Source organism: Oryzias latipes, chromosome 23 (genome assembly GCF_002234675.1).
Source record: "Oryzias latipes chromosome 23, ASM223467v1".
NCBI lineage: Eukaryota > Metazoa > Chordata > Actinopteri > Beloniformes > Adrianichthyidae > Oryzias > Oryzias latipes.
The window spans coordinates 19,732,064-19,757,618 of record NC_019881.2 but is presented as its reverse complement, the minus strand read 5'-3'; the positions used below and the strand labels follow the sequence as shown (position 1 = coordinate 19,757,618).

The 25,555-nt window shown below is 40.0% G+C and overlaps 2 protein-coding genes across 4 annotated transcripts in view; one reads left to right on the top strand and one right to left on the bottom strand.

Annotated features, from left to right (window-relative positions):
• The window catches only part of LOC101162257 (liprin-beta-1), a 147,291-nt gene that overhangs the window by 26,398 nt on the left and 95,338 nt on the right, over positions 1–25,555 (top strand). The window contains exon 2 of the mRNA XM_020714232.2: positions 2,214–2,422. The gene's annotated coding sequence lies outside the window, so the exon portion shown is untranslated. The remainder of the gene's footprint in view (positions 1–2,213; positions 2,423–25,555) is intronic.
• LOC101162492 (synaptotagmin-10) lies at positions 3,939–23,724 on the bottom strand. Of its 3 annotated transcripts, XM_023952549.1 has the most exons (8): positions 23,214–23,724; positions 22,311–22,704; positions 15,172–15,733; positions 12,550–12,670; positions 12,157–12,328; positions 9,166–9,295; positions 8,183–8,282; positions 3,939–4,686 (listed from the first exon to the last, which is right to left on the bottom strand). In XM_023952549.1, the coding sequence occupies exons 1-7, from the start codon at positions 23,416–23,418 to the stop codon at positions 8,211–8,213; spliced, it is 1,656 nt and encodes a 551-aa protein (XP_023808317.1). In that variant the 5' UTR covers positions 23,419–23,724; the 3' UTR covers positions 3,939–4,686; positions 8,183–8,210. The 3 variants fall into 3 exon arrangements, with proteins under 3 accessions (XP_023808317.1, XP_023808316.1, XP_023808318.1); XM_023952548.1 differs by having other exon boundaries at positions 3,939–8,282; positions 23,214–23,723; XM_023952550.1 differs by having other exon boundaries at positions 3,939–8,282; positions 22,311–22,621; positions 23,214–23,447.

Below are 25,555 nucleotides of genomic sequence, written 5' to 3'. Positions count from 1 at the left end.
ACAGCGCTCAAATTTCCAACACAGGAGGAGGCCTTTACTTTGAAAGGGGTCACAGGCTGTATGGAAACGGTACAAGACGGAGCATCTGTCAAATGGGAGGTGGGGAGCAGACAAAAGAGAAGCTGACTGGGGAATTGAGAGAAAGTGGTGTAGATGCGGTGGATGTCTGAGACCAGTTCCTTGTCCTGGATCTCCTTTTGCGACCTGTTTCACGTGTTTGGTTGCAACTTAAGAACTGTCATCGACAGTTCAGGGATTTAGGATTCAGTAATAGTAATTCTTTATTGGTCTGTGATGCAGACATTACAGAGTTCTCACTCTTCACTTTGCTAACAGTGGAACACACCAACCATTAGCGTGCCATTTCAGACACCTGCCATGATTTGGGTTTCTTTGTATTGGTTTTTGCTTTCCATCTAGTTTATGTCATGTTTGAGTTCTGTTTCCTGTTTTACTTTAAAAGGTTTCCTGTTATGTCATGGTTTTGAGTATTACTTCCCTAGTCCCAATCTCTCCTGATCATGTTCACCTGTGTCCTGTCAGTGCTGTTTGTATTTAAGTCTTGTCTCTGCCTTCCTCTTGTGCTGTTCATTATCGTCTCTTCCCTTCTGCCATGTGTTCATTTCACAGTAAGTTTAGTTTTGTTTTCCTGCTCTGCAGCGCTTTTTGTTAGTTGAATAAACCCCTTGCCCTGGAACCGTCTATGCATTTTGGGTCCTTCCCGCTCACCAGCCCTTCCAACCTGACAGAATGGACCAGCCATACTTTTTCCTGGACCCAGCAGAGCGGGACATGCGGTTACTGGAGGCCTACTGCCTGGAAGCAGAGAGGACTAGGTCAAATTGGGATTTTGACATGCTCCAGTTCTCCGCTCCTGCTAACAAGGGGAGTCGTCTTGCCATGAAGGGGAGCAGTCTTGCCATGAGGGGGGGTCGTCTTCACTGCCAAATCAAATCAAATCAAATCAAATCAAATCTTATTTATAAAATAGCGCTTCTCATGCATTTTGTGCAGCTCGAAGTGCTTTAACATTAAAAACAGAAAACATACAATATTACAGTAAAAACCCAACCCACCCTTCACCCTTCCCACTTCCCTCCATTAAAACACAACGTGTTCCTATTCCGGCGGTGGTCCCGGACACACCACAGCCTTTTCCAGTGGTAGTCCTGGATGCATCCCGACCCGTCCCTGCTCCCAGGAGGGTGCCGAATACACCCCACCCGTCCCTGCTCCCATCACCGCTTTGAATGATATTCCCGGATTCTTTTTATGAATCTGTCTCTGTCTCTCACAGTTGAAGTTGCTCTGTGATGATAAATACAGACCTCATCTTTTTAAGGACGACGACTTGTAGAATCTAACAAATGAAAAAAATGCTTTTTCCCCTGCAATGTGCTGCTTTTTTTCTCATCAGTGCGAAGGATTAATTCATGTGTGCCTGTTTGTAAAATATAAAACCTGTGTGTTTTAGAGCTTAACTTTCTTTTGCGTGAGGATTGGATTTTTGTAACGTTTCTTTGGTCTTTGTCATCTTCTGTTATTCCTGTCAACCACACCAGGTGGAGGTTGTAAATCATCCCCAGATGTCTTGATTTGTGTTAATAACCATCAGTGTATTTAAGTCTGTGGTTTTCAGTTCTTCACTGTCAAGTTATCTGTGTTGGTACTCTTTTGTTGCTCCCTTGGGTTTTGGTATGGTCAAGTTAAATAATTATAATGTTTACGTTTCTGCCACTAACCCCGGTCTAATGCATTTAGGGTCCTACGCCACCACTTCCTGACCATTTTTGTTTATTATAATGGTTGTATATAAGGGGACAGTGGGGGTGGGCTTTTGTAAGCGAAGCAGGAAATAAGATGGGGAGGAACCACAGAAAAAACAAAAAGCACATTTTTGTGCTCAATCACAAACAAACATCCAAATATAGAAAAAATTAGGACACAAACCTTTATAAGCATCTTTTCATAAAGATACACACACAGATACACATAACATATGGTATATAAAATCATACAAACAAGTATACATAACACATGTACACATGTGTTATGTATACTTGTTTGTATGATTTTATATACCATACAAACAAGTATACATAACACATGTACACATGTAGAAAAGTCTGTGTTGATGTTAGGGTAAGCAGGTACCTGTGCTCAGGTGAGTGTTTGTTAACGTTCGTTTACGTTTATACTCAATTCTGTTACAGAATGGAGAGAAAAAGGTGGTACCCAGACTACCAGTGAGAGCCTACTACAATGGCAGCCATGGCCTCCACCCCCAAACAGAGAAGACACTCGGGTTACCAGTCGGACTCGTGGAAAACTGAGGACATAGCAGAGGAGAGGCCCCTCCCAACACACACTTGGGAGGAGGGCACCAAAGAGAGGCGGAGTTCCCCAACTGGACCAACAAAAGGTTAGTCCGAACTGACCAGGTCCCCCGCCGTTTTATTGCTTTCAACTTTGGGCTCTCCTGGTTTGATGGTAGATCAGTTGCCTCTGAATTTGGTTGGTGGTGGTTTGATTCCTGGGTACTTCTGAACAGTGGTGTTCAGAGGCAGGACACATACTTTGTTTACCTCTAGTGGGTGTTTCATTGAGTGAGAACCTTCATATGATGACTTCAGAGATTCATTGTTCTTCTAAATGTTATTAGAAAATAAAGCCCAATGTTTGTGACAGTTATTATAGTACATAGAGCTATACATTAACTAAGGATAGGACCCTTGACTGTACAAGAGAATTGGACAGAGTGCGATAGAAAATAGTTTACTGCGTATTTAAATTATTTTTTATCAGACACTGGTTTGTTTTATAAAACGTACCGACATGTTTCGGTGGAATACCTTCCGTCTTCGTCAGGGTCGTCATCAGGTGGTGGTGATGTGACGTCTTTAAAAACAGATGATTGTGTCTGAGGCAGAGTCACCTGTCAAACTTTGACAAGTGACTCCGCCCCTTGATGTCCGTTTTTAGCTGGAGGATGTTGCTCCAGGTGTGGGAGAGCAGGAAGGCCCCCTCATCCTGGTTCATGGACGTATGGGCTTGCTTTCTTATCTCCACCGCCTCCATGATCCATCTGCGGTATCTGTTGTCTTCAGATGGATCATGGAGGCGGTGGAGATAAGAAAGCAAGCCCAAAGTCAATTCAATCAATTCAGTTGCCATTTATTCATGACATGGACGTGGCCTTGTTGGAGCCAGACAACTTTCTTAAGCAGTAATCGGACCGAGTAAGTCTGAGTCAACGTTTCTGTGGCAAGCACTCGCGCCAATCAACCGTGAGCTTGTTGGTAGTCCACACACCTACCACTTGAAAGTGGGCTGCATGAAATCTGTCAAACATTTTGAACGTGCGGCATTACACCAAATAATTTTATTGAGGCATCTGATTGGTCAGTTTATAACTTGAATAACTTGCAGTACAAAAAAATATAATGAAAAAAAATAGGATTAGCAGGAACACATAGAATGACTGAGTGATAGCTGTTTATTTCTCTATAGAATTCTATGGGATTATGGCTTCTCCAGCGGGCACTTCCTGTTTACAACGCTGGGGGAGGAGTTACTCAGTCCATTTCTTATATACATTCAATGGGTGAAATATAGGGTTATGCCTGAAAGGAGAATCTCTCTGACAGTCTTTTAGATGGGGCAGACACTGAACCCCACCGTGCCTCTGGTGGAAGGTTGGCGCCAGTGTTTGGCAGCGGCCATCAGTTTGTGAATGGGACTGTGACTGTAAAGCACTTTGGCCTTGAAAAGAGCTATACAAGTATAAACCATTTACCATTTAGGTTTAGTCTGATGTCAAATTTAGATACACATTGTAGTAACAGAGTTAAAGTCATTATTTTAGGTGTGATATTTGCAGACTGGCACCAAAACCAGTTAGTAGGACCGAGTCTTTGCTCTTGGAAAAAACAGAGACATTTTAAAGCAGTTTGGTTGCTTTATTTATGTCTTTAAAATACATATGAAACAGTTACAATAAATTATATACCAAATGTTTACTTCAGTCATTACAAAAGTTATCACAAACTGTACACATCATTACAGAGGCAGCAGTGTTTTTGGTGGATACAGATTCAACCGAGAGGCACACAATTACAGCTCAAAGCTCTAAAATCCTACACATGGAATAACTTGAAAGGGTAGAATTGGCTGGATTGGACCTCCAGTTTGACTAACTTGTGCACCACTATTACAGGACGTGAATAAATGTCACTCAGTTACAAGTTTGAGCTTTTCAAAGTGTCACCAAACAATAAAAATACATAGTGATTTCTCTATGTTCATAAATGCACAACAACTCTGTAGGTTTTACTTTTCTATTTTATAAACAGTGCCATTGACAAGAACAACCATCTTTTACATGTTTTTCTCAAAGTAGGGACACATTGTGAAACTGAAATTGAAACTATTTTTTGAAAAAGCAAATAAAAACGTTTGTTTAAGTCGAATACATGCATTGTGATGCATTCACAGCTCCAGACCTCGGGGGTGGAGTCACTGTCCAGCTTCTTTTGCAAACATCCGAGCATTTGCAGCTTCTGATTGGATACATCTGATCCAGGTAATCAGCTTTGAAATGGCTAGAAAATTTGGACCACGGAGGGCTGAAACTGCCCACAGAGAATCTTTTTTTTTTTCAAACACATTTTACATCAGCTCAAATTTCTGAGGAGATAAAAAAGAAGGTTTTTGTTAGAAGTAAAATATAATAAGAAGAATAAATATTAGAAAAAGCAGAGTGTAAACTAAACATTTGCAGGAGGCCTTAAACTTAATTGTCACTTCACAGAGGAGGGTCTTGTGTATCAAATTAAACCTCATTTGTTAATAGAAACAAATTTGAATTTTTAAGCACTAAAGATGTGTTTTTTTTAACTTATTCTAACTGTCAACTGATTCATAATTTTCAAAAATATTTCAATTTTCCAAAATTCCCACAATATTGATTCATATAATGAGCAAAATATTCCTCCAGTGCTTTAGTATTTAGCCTAAAATTTACAGGTTTGCACCACCAGGTACCTAAATAAAGCAAATCAGGCCACACTGACCACATTAGACCAGAAAACCACTCCTGCTCACTTCTGTGTGAGTTCGCCCTGTACAGAACTGATTAAAGGAGAATGTTGAGCATCCTTCGGGGAAAGCTCTCCACTATGAGTCTAGTTAGCCAATCAGCTGTCAGTTTGCAGAGTGAATACATAACCGATCTGACACTTGTGACCTACAGGCTTGTCTAATTTAGCAGATTCTTCCTCTTGGAAATAGCTGCGTAGAGCAAATATGTAATGCATAATGTCAACAATATTAGAGCCACTGCAAAGAACACTGGGAAAAAACCTGTCTGAAAATAACAGAGGTTTATTTTAATTTAAACTTAGAGACATTCAGGCTGTTAACAATCAGATGAAAGCAAAAAGGCCTTGCTTATAATAAGAGGATAATGCTAAATACTTGTTTGCAATTTTGTGCAACCTAGTAGTTAAACTGATCTGCCTGCAGACCAATCAACTGCTGAAAATATTCAAAGATTCACGAAAAACAAAATTCTTTACGATATTTGCTTTTTTTGAACCTGACAAATGCTCAAACTATAATAAACATCTGAACTTTTTAAACCGTGAATATATTCAGAAAACTTACAGTACATAGTTTTAAATTATATAAATAACATCAAATATATTTTTATATAATTTCTTTAACTGTCAATTCATTTGCAAATAAAAGATTTTAGTTTTCTTTTCAGTTTCACACCGAGTCCCAACTGTACAAAAAACAGGGTTGAGTGTTGTAGGAATATTTACACAACTTTATAGACAAACTTCAAAAAATACAAATACTCAAACATACTCACATTTCCTTCAGTAAGTGCTTTTTTTAAATAGTGACAGGCATGCTACAAGTAAAAATAGTTCTTTCATATTAAGGGTTGAACAAAAAGAAAATTTACTGCATGTGCAAGTAAGATAACAGTTCATAGCCTTTTTCTATTTGCTATGTGTTTTTTTTATTGGTTTATTATTACTCCCATGAAATGAAGAGATGTTATCAATTTTAATGTCAAATGATCTAAGGAATCTTCTTAACGGGTTGTGATTATAAGGTGACTAATTGCAAATATTAATTTTGGGAAATGTTGCATATTGATTTGTAGTTGTTGAAGTTCTTAATTTTCTTAAGGTGAGTGGCAGTGCATTTGTTTGTGTGGCTGGAATTTTAAATGTATCAAAAATTTGCCTTGTTTACAGTTTTCAACTCAAAAGTACACATTGTAAACTTGAAGAAATTATGGAAAATTTGAAAACCAAAAAAAGTAAATTTGACCAAAAAAAATTCTATTTTCTATTTATCTTGGCCATGCTTCCGTAGTTTCCTTTGGAACTCTTTTTATTGTATCTGATCCTTGTTTATGCAAATTCAAGGTAAGATATTTGCATTAATTATTTAGCATTTAGTCGTAGATGGATACACCTGGACTGTGACCTTACCTTGACCTTAACCTGCAACCCTCTGGTTACAAACTGAATGCAGTACCCACCAAGCCACCGCGGGGGAGGGGGCATCTGGCACTCGTGATTTTTATAAGACTTACTTCTTAACCATGATGGCTTAAGATGCTAAAGCCCTGGTCACATGCACCCATACCGGGGGTTGAACTGTACGGGTTCTGCAGGTTTTAGGGTTGCCCAGTCTGTGGAAAGGGTCATAGAGAGGATTAGCCGCATCTTAAGGGGAGCGGAGGTGTGTCTTACACTTCCATTAAAGCTTCTACTGCCACCTTAAGGGACATCATAAAAATGAAAAGTACCATTGTGGTGCATATGTAAGGGGAATTGCAAAGTATTCGTAAAGCTAACGTTAGTTTCTGTTAGGTGATGCTGTCATATGGTGTCATATGGTGGTCTCACGCCACACTCTAGTCGTTGGTAAGGTGCGAGTACTGGCCCCTGACAGACGCCTCACGCATGGGTTGTGCACGTGATACATAAGGACACCCCCACAAACTACACTCTGATTGTTTAATTTCCTCATTTCTAGCAGCCAGGTTGCGTGCAAGGAACGTGGACTTATCACTTATCACGAAAAAATCTGTCCGTTCTCACCTTCCTCACTTCTACCTTACCCCATGTGTCTGTTGTGTAAGTGTTCACTATGACCTGTTGCTTGCAGCATGCCCATAGAAAATAATGTGCAACAACCTTTTCGCTGGGTTCACTAAGCAATCTACGACCTTAACATTCTGTGCAGACCACCTGCATTCCCCATACAGGTTAGCCCCTTTTTCGCCCGCAGACAGCCTGTATCCACCCGTAAGGGCAGTTGTGACTAAGGCTTAAGCAGTGTTGGGCCATCAGGTGCTGTAAACGACAACAACCACATGGAGGCACTTGAGCCCATGAGCCCGTTGGGGTAAAGGATGAGGGTTGGGTCAGGAAGGACAGTCGTAAAACTGAAGCAAAATTGCACGAAGCAGAACACGGTAAGTCTCATTGTTTAACAATTGGCTTAGTTTTGTTTGTACTTATGAATCAAAAATTCGTGTACAAAAATAATTCCATATTTCATATTTAAATATGTTAGCGCCAGTCAGGTTTTTTCTAAAACATCTTTCTCCGTTTGTTTGCTACATGTGTCTGCTACTTCTACTGTTGCTCTGAACGTTCTTCAATGACAGCCTGTTTCATATATCTGTCACACTTGTGACTAACAGGTTTTTTAAGATTTACTCAGCCCTTGACGCTCAGCTGCCTCAGTTGTTGGATGTTGACTTATTCAATCTATTTAATATGTAATCTTACGGCACCGAGCAGCCAGCCCTGTAATTTTTGTCTCATATAGGTAAGATGGCAAAACACTAAAGAGCAATCGGGCCAAAACCAAGCTCAGACTGCTTCAAATGAACCACGAAGGACTCGTTAAAGTGAGGCGTGTCAATCACGGCATCTATGTAGATGTTTGGCAAATAGAACCTTGTAAGACTTTTGTATGTGCTGTGCATAGCCAGCTCTGAAGAGCATTTAGAGAACTTGCATTCAAACAACCTAAATACATTTCAGTAGGATCTAAAAGGAAACCGATCAGAAGGAAATCGGTTTTCACACATGCTCTGGTGACTGTTTAATGCCACAGCTCCCTCAGCAACAAACGTGCGGTTTCTTACAGTGATGCTGTGACTTTATCAGCCTTCGTCAGGGAGTCTTTGGAGGTTTGGGAGAAGAACACGAACCTTGACTTTCAAAACTTGCTGCTCTTCCAGGCCACTGAAAGTAAAAAAGCACAAAACACAACTTCATCGGGGGATTTATCGGGTGTTCAGTGTGATTACACATGCGTCACTGGCATAAGTGGCATCTAAGGGCTCTTTCACACCAGTGTGGCCCTGAAAATACAAATGACTGGAGGATGCTAATATTTTGATTTGGTTTACTTCTGGTGGATAGAGCGGTCGACCACAGACTCTGTTCCAACCTTGCGTGCCCATGTGTCCTGAACCCCACGTTGTTCCTGGTGGTTATAGGTTGGTGCTAGTGTCAGGTAGCAGAGCTACCATCAGTGTGTGTGCATGGCTAAATTAGACTGGGATTTAGAGCGCTTTGAGCCTTCTAAGAAAGTAGTAAAGGGCTGTATAAGTATACGGCATTTCCCGATTTTGCTAACAAAGAACCTGAAAACGACTAGAAGTAGCTGCAGCTGCTCATTTGGCGGCAGTATTGACCAGAAGAAAAACTTGCAGGAGAAAAAAAGGCCAGCCTTGAAAGTCACCAACTGAATGCCCCAGCTGTCAGATCTTTCTATTAGACAGTCTGTATAAAAACGTTGTATACGATTTTTTTCCTAGAATCACACACACACATACATATATATATATATATATATATATATATATATATATATATATATATATATATGAACGGAAAGACAATCTTGAATTAACTTGCAGATAAAGCTTGGCTCACACAAACTGCAAATTTTCTTTTTCATATTTAACTGTAAACAATTGTTTCGCCCAATTCGTCTCTGTTTGAAAAGTAAATCATTAGAATTCAACATCAGGACTCCCTGAAAAGCTCCGACTGTGAATGTGGGCTCCAATGGCAAAAGAAGAAAAGGATGCCTGACTGAATGGAAAGAACATCTGTGTACCTCCCCCAGAGCGTGCCAGTGTGTGATGGGTTTCCGCGGGTAAGCCAACATTTCGTTCCAGTGATCTCGTCCAAGGCCCACTGCATCTGGCCCGGCTCGACACACGCCAATCACCTCATTGTGTCCAACTCTGTTAAGAACAAATCGCTCACATTTACACACAATCGGACCGCAGAGTGAATGGAAAAGTTTCACAGACTCAACAAAAGACAAAGCATTTCTGAAGGGCACTAAAAGGCTAAACTACTTCATTTTATTCTTGAATTAGTTTCGGTTATCAGTGTCTTACAACAAATAAAAGATTTAAGGACAACAAAATAATACTTCCAATAAGGAGTTTATATTTAACTATACTCATATAATGTACGAAATGCCAATAAACTTTTCGTTTTTGCCAATTAAATTTGGAAGCAAATCGGTTAAAATCAGGGATCCCCAACCTTTTTGAGGATGAGGGCTATTTTATGGGCTACATAGATCTGTTTATTGCAAATTTCCCAAAAAACAAAACCACTGACTAGTAATTTTAATGATAATAATAATTAGGAGTAGTTATCTGTACAGTATGAATTGATTGCTCACATTTAAATGGTAATTATTTTCCACGATTCTAATCAATGACTTGCACAACAGTAACGACAAGAAAAACGTTAAAAAAAAGGAAGAGAATCAGGCGATGTCAGAAGTTACTACTTTACATTCATTCACCGTGTCCCCTGCTGCTATAAAGCCCCTCCCACTGGTTAGAGAGGAGCAGCGACTTTCTGCTGCCACAGTCAGGGCCACCTGCTGCTCCTCACTGGTACAGTCTGAAGGATTTCACAAACCTACACATGGAGACGTGCACTGCTCATTGATGATTTAGTAGAGCTCTTCAAAATAAATAAACCTGATCTCTCATCATCTGAGTCCTCCATGATGAGGTCAAGAAAAGTTTGGTAGGAGCTTCAGGGAAACACACTTTTGGACAAACATCTAAAGCAGTGTTTTTTAAACTTTTTTGAGCCAAGGCACACTTTATCCTTGACAAAAATCCAGCGGCACACCAGCATCCAAAAATTAAAAAAGGAGAAACTCTATAGTCTGTATTGATGTACAGTCCCTCTGCAATGTTTTTTCTAAAAGATCTAATAAAAGTTAAGTTAGTTTTCAGTAATAATTTTCAACTAAATTATCTGAAATTTTACCCTGGTAGTTGTTTTACCCTTCAGTTTATTACAGTTTTTCTCCATTGGTTCGGCTCATTTCTTGAAACAGAAATTACATTCTCAAAACAACATGGACAAACCTCCAAACCACTTGGCAATTGTTCACAACAGCATGGAATTTCTCATTAATTTCTTCAAATTGCAAATGTCTTAGTACATGTCTCAATGTCTCAATACATCTTTCAATTGATTAAGTACAGGTAGCCTTCATTTAGCACAATTTCCAGGATGTTGATCTAAACTGATTGTTGATTCTCAGTCTAATGGATGTTCGCTCCAAAATGAGTCGGCATCATTTCATTGTGTAAGTCATCACATGCACAATAGTGTGTTCAATTTTCAAAATTAGTCAAGAACATAATACCATGAATACCATATATGAATCCCCTTGGACCATTTGATACATTAATTATTATTTTGATTTGATCCCTGAAAATGAGAGAGGTCTTGTAGGGCCTCACCCACCACTACATGTTATTGTACGGGACAATGTGAATTTCCACCGTGGCCCGCTCATCAGGGCTTGGTTCAGTACTCATCCAAGGATGTTCATAGTGTTCCTACCACCTTACTCTCCTTTTCTCAATCCTATTGAGGAGTTTTTCTCCGCTTAGAGGTGGAGAGTGTTTGAGCATCAGGCTCAAGATCAGAGGTCCCTGCTCCATGCAATGGATGCTGCGTGTGAGGATGTTACAGGAGATCAGTGTAGGGGATGGTTGGGACATGCACGCCGTTTCTTCCCTCGTTGCATTGGAAGGGAGAATATACGCTGTAATGTGGACGAGAATCTGTGGTCCTTGCAGTCTACCCTGCAGCCACAGGCACGCCGTTGGTGACCCCTGGTTTAATTAAATATGTTCTAGGCCAAACGATCTAAAAAATAGTAATAAAAATAACTTTTTTTGGATCCCTCATAGATATTAACAAAAAAAAATTTAGTTTGATTCTTCAAAAAAGCAGATTTAAATCTAATGTGTATACTCTCATCATCGGGTCCTGCACTAAACTTTCATTAAAAATTTTTTTTTATTTATTTCTTAGTTAATTTAATTTCTTACTGATGTTTTCCAATGTAGCCCTTTTACTGTTAGGACTCCTCTCTTTGTTAAAAAGGTTTTGCATTTGCAATTGTAGGGAGTGTTTGTTGTGTATGTGGACCATTTTATTTTAAAGTGAATGGTGATTGACTTAACGAAACATCAGTTGTAACTAGTTAAACTGCAGTTAATTCATTTTTCCATCAAGCTTCAATCTGGAAGTGAAGGAGTTGCTTCTTTAACAACGGAAATAGTGAGTGAGTCCTAAAACTGCAGAGATTTTAGCAAAAACCTGTGACTCGTAGTAAAGAGTTCTCAAAAACCCCTTACAGCCCATTTGCTGGGGTTTTAGTGTTCAAGCTTCCTTCCTTCATACAACCTTCCCTCATGATGAGTAGGGAGTGAAGAACACGCAGAGGGTGAACTTTGACAGCAGAACAAATAAGGGGTTGACACCATGATTAATGAATGCAGCAGACTACAGCAGTGCCATCAATAGGTTAGTGTTGCATGCACATCCTTAATCACAAGCATATGAGCAAGAATGCTGATTACACGTGTCATTGTACAAATCCCAATGCCAATCCCTATTTTTCTTTTGTTTATTGAAAAAATAATAAAGTAAGACAGGCAACAGAGCTGTAAAAAAGGCTCGGCGGAGTCACTTAATACAACAGATTCTTTTAAATTAAGGCTTGAAGGAAGGAAATTGATTGCATTGTACATGACGTGGGCGCGTCACTCACCGATCATAATCCATCACCATGATGGACAGACTGACTTGTTCCACGTTCTCCGGGGGAATGTCAAAGATGATGGCCTCATTGAAGACAGGATTAAGAGTGCTCTTCTTAGTTGTTGTTTTCCGCTTCTTCAGCCTCCGCCCATCACACACCAGGTAAACCTTGACGTACGGATCTGCAAGACACAAGATTCACTCTGCTGCCATGTTTCAAGAAGCTTTTTCTTTTACATGTTTCCAAGCACCAAAGCTTGCAGAAACTTTGCATCCACTCTTGGGAGACCACCCTGGTCCCTTTGTGGTTTTATTTTGATTAGTGAGAACGCCCAGTGTCTCGTTCCAATTGAATTTCTGGGCCACTTTGCTTTGATGTTGGCCTTATCTACGGTTGGGTTACCTGAAGAGCCTGTGATGTCCATGGCTTTGAGGTTTCTGCATTTGATGACAGTCAGGGTCATTCTCCCTGCTGTGGGGAGGTAGCACAGCGAGTACATGATCTCCCCCAAGTCGACGCTCTCCTGGAGGGCAAAAAAACCCAAAAAAACCTTTAACCTATTGGACATTTTCTGGCTATATACTTTGAATCCAAAGACGTAGACAAAACTATGTCATGTGACCATAACAGTGAATGTAGCTGCCATTGTTGTCACTATGTCACATGATCAGGGGTAAATTTGGATTTAGTGCATCTGTTCACCTGTAGGTTGGATCTTTTGTGGTGGTTTATGTATGGGGAGGGTGGGCAGGTCCTGGTATGTTTTGTTGACCACATCATTTCACAGATTCCAACGAAGGACTTTGAAAACCCTTGAAAATGAGACTTTTTTGTAATAAATTTTTCATGCTCAAGAATAAATTCCAGAACTTTCTTGGACACGGACTATTTTGTTTACTTTTGCACGTCACAAACAATGAACGTGCCTCATTATCTCTGTCGATCAATACAGACCATGAATTTCTGTTTTTTTTTTTTTTTGGATGCTGGTGTGCCGCGGGATTTTTGTCAAGGTTAAAGTGTGCCGTGGCTCAAAAAAGGTTGAAAAACACTGACTTAACCCAACTACTCTAAAGAAATTTGCTTCATCTTTTTAAACCTGGGGTGCAGCATCAAAATTTTAAAGAATCGCAAGTTCACAAAAATACTGAACACTACCTTCTAATCTCCTAATGGAAAAATTAGTTAAATAATTCAATAATTGTTTTTTTTAGGGGACAGGTGATTTAGCATTTTCATACTGGTCCTTGTGTCTGACTGCATAAAGAAAGATGAGTTTAATTTCCATGCTCAAAATAAGTAAACATGTTACACATGCAAAAAAAAAAACTACAAACCGAAAATATAGGAAATGTATAAATGAGAAAACGAGAAACCTAAATGGACAATGTACTGACAATCATATCTTCGAGATGTTGTTTTGGTATCTTGTAAAAATATGTGTATAAAAAATAAAAGATTGGGAGTAGGAATTAATCTGATTTTTCTTCTATCCACTGCTTTTTCAAGCACTTTATCACTTTATGTTTATCACATTTAACTTTTTTTTTGTTTTAAGGAAAAAAAGTAAATCAAATCAAATGTGCATGCCACCTATTCCATCCCCCACATCTTTTGAGCCCTTGTAAGATCAAAAATAATGGCTTTGACCTTGATTAATTTCACTTATCAAATATGACACATCTTTGCAAGATAAATATCATGCCTCAAACTAAAATTAACAGCTGTCATGACTGTCTTGGCCGGTTAATTGGGATGCGAAGGGAAGAGTTCAAAGGTGTTCAAATAGATGTTGAGCATCCTTACCAAACGCCATATAAACGCCTTTATAACTCAGTTTTGGATTCAGGATTTTTCAACAATATTTCATAGAATAAATATAACCTTCATGCTGAGAGGCTTTAATCATCGTGTACAATAGCGTAGTTAGAGTTTAGACTAAATTGTGCTTTTAAGCCATGATATTTTAATGTTATTATGCAGAATGCTTTGTATGACCAAAGGAACAGTCAAAACTGGTCAAAGACTTGGGGATTTGTGGTCAGAAAAGTAGATTTTGACTGTATTATGTCTAAAATGAGCTTGTGAAATTGCTGGTCAGTAACACATTAACCAGAAGAGGTCATAAACAAAAACCAATCCTTCAGCTACATCAAAACTATGGAGGAGAAAAAGCTTTAAAGGCTTTTCTGATTGCTCCTCATTTAGAATGCAATGCAAAACTGCTCTGACAACAATGGCTCACTGCTTATTGCAACGGACTGACATCATTTAATCAGAGCTAAACTGAAACAATACACAGATACCTATGTGTCCACATTAGCATTTCTTCTTTGAGGAGCTCTCCTCTGAGACGATCTTCATTATCTGATAACTGCAGATCCTGTTTGTTTACATCCATCTGGGAGCAGGTTGCTGTTTACAGACAGAACTGGATCTGCTTTAGGATATTTTTATTCTCTGAAGCTATATTTATGTGAGCGAAATGCCCAGCAGTTTCTGGAAAACGTGTGTGGGCGTTTGGCTGATTAAGCGCATTTCCCCAAGCATTTGAATTATGAAATGCAATCCACCTGCTACATGCAAACACTGTTGACGAAAATAAACATTTTTATACTTTTAACCCTTTAATACCCGAGATGTTGCAGGCAGCATACAGTTGGTGAATCAGCTGATTGATTCTGACACGGAGAAAAGCAGATTTTCTAATTGACTTTGCACCAACATGTAATACATGTGTTGCATTACGTCACAACGCCGCTCTATCTATGACAGAATCAGCGGAATTACATTAAACGCAGAAACACTCCACTACTGTAAAGTGTTGCATATCACAGCAAAGCTGCTTTCCTCTGCTTCAGAATCCACCGGAATTTTGTTGATTGCGTAAACGGTTGAAGGAATGCCAGAACTGGAGCTAAAGCTTCGGACGCTATAAAACAGCCATCTACCTAAACATAAACCTCTACTCTCTAAATATGACCGCAAGGAGAATTTGTCCCGACAGCGACAGTGTCAACTCACCATAGTTGCTGCGTGAATATCCTTCCACACCACTGCTTCTCTTGAAAGATCAGAGAGTTCAAAGAGGTTGTCAACCACCACCTCGCCAATCATATCATGGCTGGTGAATCGGTCGAAGTCGTAGACGCTGAAGTGCAGCTTTCGATTGCAGAGCTCATCGTAGGCCACGGGGAAACAGAAGGTTTCGTCGAACGTGGGGTTCAGATTCTTGCGGTGAACTCGTGTTTGGAACTTTTTCTTACGCTCGGGCAGCAGGTAGATCTTCACGTACGGATCGGAGGTGCCGGTGAAGTCTTTAGCGGGAAGATCTAAAGCTTTAAGGATTTTCACCACCAAAGCTTGCTCCTCATAGTCGTAACGCAGGGAGAAGCTGAGCTTTCCACAAGTCTCGACTGGCCCTCTGGACTCGTCCTCAGAATCCACAGACTTCTGCTTGTAGAGCTCCGGTTTAATCCTCCCAATGCTCACCGTGGAGGACTGGCGCAGAGGCACGACGTCCATGTTGAAGTCAACGCTTGTGACATTCTTCTGACGAGGTAAGTGGCGCCGGAATGAATTGTGCCTTTTGAAAGAAAAGAAAACAACATTTGGTGATTTTTAAAGAACTGTAAAGAACATTTTATTCAGCCCTTTAGCACCAGACCTTAAGCTCCAGTGTTGACATTGTTTCGACTACCGTAACTCTTCAACTGTTAACACAATTAATGTGAAACCAGCAGATTCTGTAGCTTAAAAAAACAGCTTTGCGCTGATATGCAACACTTAACAGAAATGATCATGCAATCCATGTACTTTAACGGATTCTGTTGCAGAAAAAGCAGTGTTTGATTGCGTAAAATGGTCAAAGAGTTCCAATATGTCAAAGAATGTGTGTTATTTAAGTCTTGCTGGTGAGTTCTCTGCTTTTATAGGGTTAATCCCAAAACATTTACAGATTTTTTTATCTATTCATTAATTCATTCGTTTCTATTCCGTTTTGTCCCTTTCGGGGTCACGGGGCTGCCGGAGCCTATCCCGGCCACTTGTGGGCAAAGGCAGGGGACGCCCTGGACAGGTAGCCAGTAGAATGTCCACAATCACACAACCATTCACTCTCACACTCACACCTATGGACAATTTAGAGTTACCAATTAACCTATGAAGCATGTTTTTGGACGGTGTCAGAGTGACACCGGTGACAGAGTCCCCGGAGAAAACCCACGCATGCACGGGGAGAACATGCTAACTCCACACAGAAAGGTCCCCCATTGATGTGTTTTTTTATGTCCCCCAGCCGGGACTTGAACCGGGGGCCTTCTTGCTGTGAGGCCACTGCGCCAACGTGCAGCCCATTTTTTTTATCTACACTGGAGATTTAAAAAATACAAAATCTAAAAAACTATTCGTTACAATGACTCTTAAAGCTCTTCAATGCTCAATAGTAAATCATATGTTTGAACTAAAGAAATACTTAATGACTAATTCATTTTTTTTGGTAACTGAGCCCTAAAAAAGACTGGGATTTACACTTGAATCATACACTTTTCCCAGACAAACATTAATATTTTCACACTTTTCTCTCTTCTTTAAGCACTCAAAGTTAAAACCTTTATAGAAAAGTAAGTCCAGAATTAACAAAAACAAAGATAAGATGTTGATCAAAGACTTATGTAGATTTAGCAAAATGAACACATTCTGTAGCCTTAGGAAGGAGATTGATTAACAAGGTCTACAGCCAATCAGGAAGCAGAACACAATTAACCCACTACCGGTAATAAGAAAGAAAGGCAAAAGTATGCAAAATTGAACTTAAAAAATTCCCGAAACAGCAAAAAGGCGGTATAAAATGGCGTTATAGCATGGGACTACTTTACTTTATTTTTTTTACATTCATAAATGGAAATGTGCACCATTTTTTTTGAAAGAAGAGTTAATTTTCAGTTCTAAGGTATTGTAAGATAAACTTTATGGTCCCACCATGGGGATCAATTTTTACTCAATTATCACAACTCAGGGGATCAAGCATCAAATTGCAAAGAAAGGAGGTTTGAAAATTTGCAAAAAGTTAAAGATGAAGAGAAAAAATGACATAAAAGTATTTTTATCATCTAAACTATACATCCATAATGAGAAGAGAAAAAATTGAACTTGTTGGGAATGTTCTATCAGTTTTGTGACATCTTTCTACTGTTTTTTGGATTAATTGTTCACCATATTTACATTTTTAAAAATCAATATTTATAGGCTGTTAACTAACAACTCAACATTTGCAATTTTGTGGGCATATATTCTCCAATAGATGTTTTGTGCCTTTTTTTAAAAAGGTTGTCATTTTTTTACTATTGGTTTTGTAAAAAATGAATTAAACATTACAAGTTTCCATTAGAGTATTGATAAAAATTGTAATATAGCTTGCCAATCTGGGGCCTCATTTATAAACGTTGCGTACGCACAAAAGAAGGCGTACGCCACTCTCTACGCAATAGTTGAGATTTATAAAAAGCAAACTTGACGGGAAAATGTGCGGTCCTTCACGCAAGCTCTGACCCAGGCGTTCGCACAAAAACGGGTGAAATGAAAAACGGCCACGCCGTGGGCAGATGGAAGAAACACGTAAAAGTGAAAATGACAATACTGCCTCTCAGAAATAACATGAAGTCTTCACAAAGCAAGTCTTACAATTAACAGCCTACACGAACACCCGTTTGATCGATCAGCAGTGAAACAAACAAAAAAAATCAAATGAAAATTACAACAGAAATTCAAATGAACACTTATTTGCAGAAAGAAAAGTGAAATATGTTCTGCAATATTGGCATGTTGTGCAATTCATCCTCATAAATAATATAGTTAACAGAACGAAATAATGTACAAAACTGATATTCTCGTCAATGTGTCCGTCTGGCGGAGCAGATATAGGTGCAATTAGACAGACAGATGGATCGATAGAGAGAGATGCATTAATTGTCCACTAGGGAAAGTTGTTTTCATAGTAAAAAAATTCTTCATAAGGTATGGAATTATGGTATTCATGCATGTGCCTTTAGTTTGTTTTATTTTTAATTAAACAATGTATGGCGTATGTCTCAACCATTCAGAAAGCAACAAGAAATTACATTTGCGCTGATCAATTTCCCATTTCCACGTGGATTATTACCGACATCTGTAGCTTTTCAGATGTAATTAAATGGATGGAAATAAAATGCCCCATCACAATGCGTAATGACGCACAATGGCTGATCTTGCGCTCTTAGAAGATGTGGCAAATGGAAGAATTCGGAGTGAACGCATCTTTAGACAGCAAGAAGACTTGCTGGAAAACGCCACGGTCCGAGGTTGTTAGGCTACAGCATTTAAGGCGTCTGCCACCGTTTGCCACTCACGTGCCTTTTTGGCATTAGTAATGCCCACACTGTGCCCTCCAAACAACACTTTTCTCCTCTTTTCCACCTCGCCAACGATAACTTCTACTTCACATTGAGTGAAGTTACGTTTTTTCCATTTCCTCTCGGTGTGTGCCATGGTTTCGCAATCAATGAATATTCATTTGTGGGCGTTTCACGGACTATTTATGGGCATCTAAGGGCGTGTCATGAAGCCGCAAAAAGCTGCGCTGCATTTAGAATTGGTTGTGATTTATTAAGGGAAAAATGCGTAGGATGTGCGTGCGCACGGTTTTATAAATCCGAATATTTCTGTGCGTACGCACGTCCTATGTTTCATCCGTACGCCACTTCTGACGCAAATCCTACGCAAAGTTTTATAAATGAGGCCCCTGGTCGCTGAGAAGTAACTAACCAATTTTCTGACAGGAAGACAATCCCAGCAGAGGCACAAACACTATGGTGAAGAACGCATAGTTAGACATTACTTCCAAAACAAAAGTACAAACGCCACTTAGAACCAAGACGTTTGTAAGATTCAGACCAACAACTGAAAAAAGAAATGCCAAAAATACCTATTTAAGACACAACACCCAGTTTGTTGGTGCGAATGATGCATCTTTCTTCACAGTTTGATTGTATTGTCAAGTTTTTAATCTTCTTTTGGTCCTCAAGCTCCTTCCACATGGGTTTGGGAAAGGATCTTTCAATAAGAAAAGATGGAGGAATCAAATATTGTCCCTGCGTCAACAAACTGTTCAGTGTGTTGAGTTGTTGCACACATGAAAGAAGGACATTTATCACATTTTTGCACAGAGTGAAAGTACGTCTTTCAGCCACGCTTTTCTGCTCAGAACACAGCTCTGTGAGCAGGAAAAATCTCTCTCAAAGTCAGCGAGCTTTCAGATAAGGTTCACACATTTGTATGCAAACATGTGACTTTTCAGATTTGGTGTCTGTGTGAGAAAACCCATTTAGAGTCTGCTGCTTTTAGGGGAAACCTTCTAAATTTGACTCAAAGGTCCTCTGTGCCTTTTATCATCAGGTTATCGAATTCAAACTAAATATTTTTTGACGTCATAGTTGTGGACAAAACATAAAAACCTTTAGAAATGATGACAGTCTAATTGAATTTTAGTAGCACATTGTCTTTTAATTAGTCTTGTTCTCCTGTGATTGTAACCAAATATAACTTGATGAGAAAAGCAGCAGCAAACGCCATGAAGACAAACCAAATGCAAAGCTGTTGTTCTGTTTGCTTAAACAAGAAATCCGTCTCTACAGTCTCTCTTCTGATGGAATAAAGCATCAATTATGACTATCCATGCAAGTTTGTAGTATCAGAAACAAGGAAGCCAAATGAAAAGGGTTAAAAAAGAGACAATTTCATGATCCATTTTTTGATAAATACTGGTGGTATTTCCCGATTGTTTGCATAATAACACCTGCTTTTATTTTAATGGTTAGTGCCCTTGCCTCACAGCGAAAAGGCTTTGGTTCTACTCCTGGCTGGGACCTTCCAGTGTAGAGTTGGCATGTCCTCCCTGTGCATATGTGGGTGTTCTTCAGGTCCTCCAGCTTCCTCCCACAGTCCAAAGTCATGCTTCATAGGCACTGACTTTCTACGAGAACTGGACTGTGATGTCATCCATAGAAAATGGTTTACTTCTGGCTCCAACCAAGTGAAGTCACTTAAGTCGCTATTTTTTCGTGATATGAACACTGCCATGTTGAGGACAGTCATTACTAAGCAGCAATTGGTCTGAGTCAATGTTTCTAAGACAACAAGACTCACCAATCGAGAGTGAGGTTGTTGGAAATCCACATCCCTACCACTAGAAACTGGGCTCAGTAGAATCTATCAAGCATGCGTTCAATGACACATCTGATTGGTCAGTTTATAACACCAAAGGAGGGCAGCCATGGTGCTGAGGTAGAGCGGTTGAGCTTTGATCGGAAGGTCGCAGGTTTGGTTCCCACCTTAAATGTGTCAAAGTGTCCTTCGGCAAGACACTGAACCCCACCCTCGTGGTTCCTGGTGGTTATAGGTTGGGGCCATCAGTGTGTGAATGGGTGGATGGGACTGTGACTGTAAAGCGCTTTGGGGGCTTCAAGGCAGGTAGTAAAGCCCTTTATAAGTATATGCCATGACATAAATAACTTGCAATAAAAACATTATGAAAAAGATTAGAATTAGCAAGAACATGTTAAAAAAATGAGGCAGAGCGAGAATGGTTATTCTGTTCAATATAATGACTGAGTAATAGTTGGTTATTTTTCAACAGCAAATGCTTCCTGTTTGGAAGACCAGGGGCCACTCAGTCCAGTTCACATATACAGTCAATGGCGATAAGTTAAATTGTATCTCTAAGTTTCCCTTAGATGTGAATGAGATTATGTGGCCCTGCAACAGACAGCAGCCCTGTTAGCCCAAAAGGTATTCACCTGCTCCTGAGGATGAATGGATGGGTGGATTTGAAATGTCTACTTTGAGTCAAGTACTTTACTCTGTGTGCTACTTCTTCTATATTCCCGTTTTATATTTTTTAGAAGGTTTACTATATTTTTCATTTCCAGCAAATAATGTCACTTTTTAACCAGGATTTTTACGACTTTTAAAAGATTCTACAGCAACTAATGCTGCATTTTTCATACTTTTTTATTATTTGTATTTAATCATTGATCATCAAAATTATTATTTGTAGTACCTCTACACTTTATTTGAGCAACTCACCGGATTAAAATTAAGGCCAAATATTTACTTCTTCTAATGTCCTTAACTCTAGACATAAGATTCATTTTTTGATGTTTATGTAATCCATCTCTGTTTGCTCACAAGGATTGCTGTGACCTGGTGACCTCTTTGACATTTAAAACACCAAGCAATTAATCCATAATGAATATACTCTTTAGCTGGATCCTGCTGTGCTTCATCAAATCAATCATTTAATTGGCTCTCTGGTAGCACCGCTCCATAAATTTAATAATAATACGACCACTACCTTTCAGTATTTTATTTTCACCAATTCAATGAAAAGCTCCTAAAAAGCCAGGATTATTTTTTTTATCCTACTCTACCGTGTTGGAGCTTCATTTCAGAGTAAAAGCCCTGTCATGGAAATAAAAGACAGCAATAAGAAAGTGGGCGTTTTAATCTTTATCTTGGCCTTCAGCCTCACAGGGGGGTGTGTAATTCATGAGGACCACGGCAACATAATTTAATTAATGAGCCCAACGACAAGCCAAAAGTCAATAGCATCTTCCTCTAAGAAACTGATCCCAGCTGTCTACTGGTGGAAGAAACCAATCCTTCCACCATGACAGCTTGCATCCTGCAGCAGTGCTAATTAAGGACATTCTAGCTTAAACACAGTCCTGGAAAACAAAGAGAAGCCAGAGCTGATTTTCTAATAAGTGGGTTTTTTTCCTCCCACTGTTACCATAGCAGCTTGCTATAGACGCGTGTAAGTGATTATAGGGTTCGGGAAATGCAGTAGGACGATCTGGCAGAGATATTTTTTATGTGCAGAAGCTTTTCAAGGTCAGTCAGCCTCTGATGATATGGGTGACACATTCCAAACCTCCTCGAGGACAGTAGCAACGCTGTCACAAACTCTAAGGACATTCTGTACCCTGTGGAAGCATCTGCTTGTTGTTGTTGCATGGATGGAAAAAACAAACCAAAGCAGGATTTCAAAGCTGCTTTCAATCAGATGTCTTCCTGTTACGGCGTGTGCTCAGTGCTTGGGAGGGGCTTGCTCTAAATTGAGAGGGTACCTGGAGGAGGAAGTTGGCTCCGTGGTCTGCCTTTGGATTCTTGGAGGCTGAGGGCTGATCCGCTCCCTCAGGGCTGTTTGCACCTCAGCGGGGATGTCTGGAGAAGTCTGGCTGATCTTCATGGCTGCCTCCAGAATCTTCACGGAGCTCCGCCCGTTCACTTTCACCTCCAGGGGCTTCTTCTTTTCCAGCTCCGCTGCTTTATACTCAGTAATGGGAGGGGATCTGGGCGGAGGCACGTCGAAGCCCACGTGCAGACCATTCTCACAGTGGGTCGGCAGCGCTTTGCTCCTCCAAATGGGCCAACATAGCTTCCAAAAGACAAAGAGAGACACTGCCAACAGGGCGAGGCCACAGAAACCCACCACCACCGCAAGGAGACTGATTGAGATGTCTACATTTAACCCGTTTCAAGATGACAGTGGTCAGACAGGGAAGATTGGAGGAGCAGGTGAAGGACAGACAACGACAAGACACATGCAGGGGAGAAGGAGAAAAAAAGGAGACAAAGCAAGGTGTAAGAAAGAGGGGGCAGAATCTGCACCTGTTTGATTCAGCAGGACCAGAAAAACAGCATAAAGAAAGTCACATGAAGAGAAAGTTAACTGTTCAACCATTTAAAAACTGTGATCTCTGTCATAAAAAGGCAACGTCTAGACTTTAAAGTGGAGAAAATACAGATTACATGAATGAAGATAGGAAATACAGAACGTTTTTCTGCTCCACCTGTTGCTATTTCTTCTGCAACACGTGCTGCACTTTCAGGACTCAAATTAAACAGAAATCTAAAAACTGCAGTAAAGTTTCAGCTACTTAATAATTATTTCTCTCGTCTTAAGTCAAATATTCAACTCGAAAAGCAACAATTTTGATGAATAACAAGCCAAAACAGTAGAAATTTACCTGCGTGTCCTCTGCCTGGAATGCTGCTCCCCAGAGGAAACACATCCCTGCATTTGTCCCGGTTTACATGGTCCGCCCGGCAAAGTTCCCAAACGATTTCGATAGCGTCCAGGCACTGCTCCGCGGTGAAGTCCTCTGTGCGGAGCTTCATGTCTCTCCTGTTAAGCCATTGCACGCCAGAGGAGCCGGGAGGGCGGCGGTTCATTTGGGCACCTTTCCTATGCGCCCCAGAGCGCAGCGCGTCCGCAGCAGACGGGGAGAAGCGCTGCGTCCTGATCCATGCCCAGTGCGCAACGAGGAGCGACTGTCCGCACGCGCTCACGCTCTTCGAATAACAAGTCTGCGGTGAGAGGGTGTGCGTGTGGGGGGCAGGGGGGGTGACTCCAACCCCTCCCTGCGTCCAATGGCAATGCGCTGCTGTTAATAGCGAATCCCGCTAATGGTAGGTTGTAACGGCGTTACTTTTTCTAGCACTGTAACTAGAGTGTTCCCCACGAGCCCCCGCAGACCCCCGCTTGCCGCCTCGCGCCTGTTGCCTCTTGAGTTCTGTTTCTCTGTAGTTTGTTGCCCGTGAGTCCACCTGAAAACTAGATTTGTGAAAGATGGAGCAGACAGAAAAAAAACGACAATGTTCCAAAAACACGTTTTTGAGAACTGCAGTGAGTTTTTATTTGTTCAATGTTGATGGCATTCTCTCCTTTTAAAAATAAAATAAAATCGTAATACCACTCCATCTAAATCTGTTGCAGATGGGAAATGCAAGATGAAAATAGTTTTTTGCTGTTTTTAACACGTTCTTGTTGCACTTGGCTGATGATGCAGGACAAGAATTTAGGATTAAAACTGTATTTCTGAGTTTAAAAAAAAATCAAATCGGCTCATATGAAAATCTTAAATAAATAAATAAAACTTTCATTTGTGATGCAGCAATTACAAAGGGGGGGGGGGCATAATCTCACTTGCTGGCTCCATTCTGATGCATCCATTTGCAGACAAAAAATAGATCCATTAACGTCTTTGTTTTCCTCGTTTGAGCTGAAATCTGGCTCTAAACTGTACAGCTGGAAAGCTCCATTACTGCTCACCATTTTTGTTGCACTGCTAAAGTTAGTCTGGGGCTGTAAGGCAGCGGGAGAATGTGCAAACAAAGGGATGATGGGATATCAGCGGAAGGTTACTTCTGCGCCTAAAAGTCCCGCCACAACTCAGAGGCGAATTACAGATAAACTACTGCCGCTCTGTAAATATGTCTCAGGCAATAACACGTTTTTTGATTATGACTGAACAAGGAATACTCTTAATTAAAATACCACTGGGAGCGCTTTTAAAATAGAGCAAATCATTGGAGGAGGGACTTTAACCTCTGACAACAAATTAATTTAAACTTGTGTGACAAACATCATGTAAGTATACAATGGATTCAGCCAACAGAATAGAGATTAAATATCATTTTCTTCCTTTTTAAATGCACTAAAAATGAAAATGCTGCTGCTTGAATTTACATGGAAACCTAAGTGCAGACTGAGCTCCAGAGGAGTTTAGCTGGAGGGAACGATGCTCAAATTGGGGGAGCCACAGTTATCACGTTTTTCTTTTCATATTCTTTATATTTTGACTCTCACAACAGAAACTCAAACCTTTCATGGTAATAAAAAAAAAGAGATTTCAAAAAACATCACTAAAATCAAATTAAGATTAACTGTCTACATGGGAAACAGTTTGGAGGATCACTTCTTGCTGAAGGGTCTTGCCAGGCTCTTTTTTAATATCATGAACTATCCAGAATATTGCACTAAGTAATTTTTAAGGCACACTTGCTTAATTCAATCAACTCCAATATCTGGACCTGGGCCTGCCTGATATGAGAAAAACCTGCGATATTAGTGATCAATATTGCGATGACGATATAACTTGCGATAAATGAAAAAATAGCAAAAACAACAAAAACATTTCCATTTCACTGCAAAGGTTTAATTTAAATAAGAGACAAAATACCTTAAATTATTCTCCAAATGACCCTCGTCTACATAGGAGGCCAACACCATAAAAGCTCCATCTGATTGGTCAAATGCATGAAGGGATTTATTCAATTATTAAATAGTTCAAGTGCCCATAAGGTTGTTTTAGCACATTTAAGGTTTACCATTTATTGCGATTTTGCAATATATGGATATTGCACAGCTTGAAATCGCGATAACGATAAATTTGCTATTAACTGTGCAGGCCTACTCTGGACCTGACAAGTGATTCCAAACAGCAGAGTAAAGAGCTGATATGCCTGTTGCTAGGGCACTTGGCTGCACTTGTCAATATAAAGTTAGTTTAATAGAAAATGATCTTCA

What these genes read in the sequence shown, in the direction of transcription:
- LOC101162492 (XM_023952549.1), bottom strand. Translation starts at nt 23,418, where the DNA reads ATGAACCGCCGCCCTCCCGGCTCCTCTGGCGTGCAATGGCTTAACAGG. An exon ending in TCCAGGCAGAGGACACGCAG is followed by an intron (nt 22,705 to 23,213) that starts GTAAATTTCTAC and finishes GGTTAAATGTAG; the next exon opens with ACATCTCAATCAGTCTCCTT. An exon ending in GAGCCAACTTCCTCCTCCAG is followed by an intron (nt 15,734 to 22,310) that starts GTACCCTCTCAA and finishes TTCTTTCAAAAG; the next exon opens with GCACAATTCATTCCGGCGCC.